This window comes from Mastigoproctus giganteus, chromosome 14 (genome assembly GCF_048544385.1).
Source record: "Mastigoproctus giganteus isolate SK-2022 chromosome 14, ASM4854438v1, whole genome shotgun sequence".
In the NCBI taxonomy this organism is placed as follows: Eukaryota; Metazoa; Arthropoda; class Arachnida; order Uropygi; family Thelyphonidae; genus Mastigoproctus; species Mastigoproctus giganteus.
The window spans coordinates 116,932,223-116,934,970 of NC_143588.1; the positions used below are offsets into that span (position 1 = coordinate 116,932,223).

At 37.6% G+C, this 2,748-nt stretch overlaps 1 protein-coding gene across 1 annotated transcript; it reads right to left on the bottom strand.

Annotated features, from left to right (window-relative positions):
* Positions 1 to 471: 471 nt before the first annotated feature.
* Positions 472 to 1,826, bottom strand: LOC150075650 (uncharacterized). The gene has a single exon (XM_090388607.1). The coding sequence runs from the start codon at positions 1,824 to 1,826 to the stop codon at positions 486 to 488; it is 1,341 nt and encodes a 446-aa protein (XP_090244733.1). The 3' UTR covers positions 472 to 485.
* Between the last annotated feature and the right edge of the window lie 922 nt (positions 1,827 to 2,748).

Here is a 2,748-nt window from a genome sequence, read left to right on the forward strand (position 1 = left end):
CCTAGGCCCTAACCACTGAAATCTCAGGAAATTAGGTGGCAGGACCTGCCAGAGTAAATAACTATAATACTGGTGTACCTAGTCTGCCCCCACGAGGCAGAGTGTGGACAACATTGGGATCCATTAGGGGCCCAGGAAACATCAAATTACGATATTTTCATGATACGATGGTGTCTCCGGAACTGATTAATATCGTAAAGCGGGGTACACTCTATTGTATAGCTACACACGTGGTTTGGTATGCGGTATTTATGAATGTTTAACATTAATTTTTTTGCAATTAATGTTCATATTTTCGATTTTGTTGATATTTGATACTTGGGGAAAAAAAACTCGTAAACCCGGGAATTTGTGAAGCGAGAACTGCCTGTAGCTGGAAATGTACACAAGAGAACAGTTTATTTTACATATTTATAGTAATATCTGCTTTACAATACTGTTTGTCACATTATCTCTGTACATACATCTGCCCATAGGCCAATTTTCTACATATGAACTCTCAAATGACTTTTGAGATCACTGGAGCATGAAAATTCTTTCCTGCATGTTGCACATTGGAAATGTTTTTTGTGACTATGAACTTTTAAGTGACTTTTGAGATGGCTAGAAGTTAAAAATGATTTCCCACATGTTGCACAAGGAAATGGTTTCTCCCGAGTATGAATCCTTAAGTGACCTCTAAGATCTGTTGGACGTGCAAATGCTTTCCCACATGATGCACAAGGGAATGGTTTCTCATCACTATGAACTACGAAATGTCGCTTCAGGGAACCTGATTCTGAAAATGTCTTCCCACATGTTGTACAAAGGAAGGGTTTCTCACGAGTATGAACCCTTAAGTGATTTTTTAAATGGCTTGAACACAAAAATGTTTTCCCACATGTTGCACAAAGAAATGGTTTCACCACTGAATGAACTCTCATGTGACTTTTGAGGTCAATAGTACGTGCAAATGCTTTTCCACACGTTGTACATGAGAATGGTTTCTCTTGAGCATGGTGAAGTATAAAATGTCTCTTTAGAGAACCTGATTCTGAAAATGCCTTCCCACATGTTTTGCACTGGTATGGCTTCTCTCGAGTATGAACCCTCAAGTGATTTTTTAGATGACTGGAACGTAAAAATCCCTTTCCACATACTGCACATAGAAATGGTTTCTCCTGAGCATGATGCCATGAGTGACTTTTGAGATCACTGGAATTTGAAAATGCTTTCCCACACGTTTCACAAGAGAATGGTTTCTCCTGAGTATGAACTCTTGAGTGAATTTTGAGATAACTGGAGCTTGAAAATGCTTTCCCACATACTGTACAAGGAAAAGGTCTCTCCTGTGTATGAACCCTTGAGTGGCTTTTTAGATGACTGGAGCTAGAAAATGGTTTCCCACACACTACACAAGTGAAAGGCTTCCCCCGAATATGTATCCTTAAGTGACTTTTAAGATCACCAGAACTTGAAAATGCTTTTCCACATGTTGTACAAGGAAATGGCTTTTCCTGAGCATGAAGTAGAAAATGTCTATTTAGATCACCAGACCTTGAAAATGCCTTGCCACATTTTGTACAAAGGAAGCGTTTCTCTTGTGTGTGAACAAATGAGTGACTGTTCAGATTCACAGAAGTTGAAAATGCTTTTCCACATATTGTGCAAAGGAATAGTTTCTCCTGACTATGAATCTTTGAGTGAATTTTGAGGTAACTAGAACATGAAAATGCCTTTCCGCATGTTGTACAAAGAAATGGTTTCTCTTGAGTATGAATTCTTGAGTGATTTTTCAGCAGACTAGGTCTTAAAAACGTCTTCCCACAAGTAGCACAAGGAAACATTTTCAACTAAATACGTATCTTTAAATGACTTCTTAGCCACTTGAAATGTTTTGCAAGATGTGTTTGAAAGTTTTGCCTGGGTATCAACAACTGGATGCCTTTTTATATGATCCACATGTGTGAAATAACTGCATGTCCATTTTTGAAAAAAAAATATGTCAAATGCAACAGATACCATCACATAATCAGATGTTCACTGTCCAGCTTAATAATTTATCCTCATTCGGGTTCCTAAATATAGAGAAATAAAAAAAAATTTAACCAAAAAAAAAAATATATATATATAAACAATAATTACAAATATAACCACAAAAGACGTTAAACCTATTCTACAATATTAGTCTCACTATAAAAATATGCATATTATTATTATTAATAGCCATATGGTGCAAGGAAGCCTGAGGCTTATGCTGCATCAGGGAAAAAAAAATTCCTGAGTTACCCTGAGAGAGAGAGAGAGAGAGAGAGAGAGAGAGAGAGAGAGAGAGAGAGAGAGAGAGAGAGAGAGAGAGCGTCAAAAGTAGAAGGGAATCACCAAGAAAGAGAAAAATGATGATACCCAGCTCAGGACCCTGGGTGTGCCAAGCCCATACTCACCAGATGTGAGCCCCCGGGGTATGGTATATACATATATATGGTATTTTGAAGGCTAAATACACAAGCCATAATAGGTTATGGGTGAAATCAACTATATAATACTGGTATAGTTTACCCATAAATTTAACTACATAAGTAGTGTAACGGCATAGTTTGATTTTATCTCATATTGCGGCTACCTGCACGAGATATCAGGTATTGCACTACTTCGAATAAATAACGCTTCTCTAGTAGAGGAGACTACTGTTATTTATTCGAAGTAGTGCAATGCCTGATATCTCGTTGTGAAGGTAGCCACAATATGAAATAAAATGAAACGATGCCG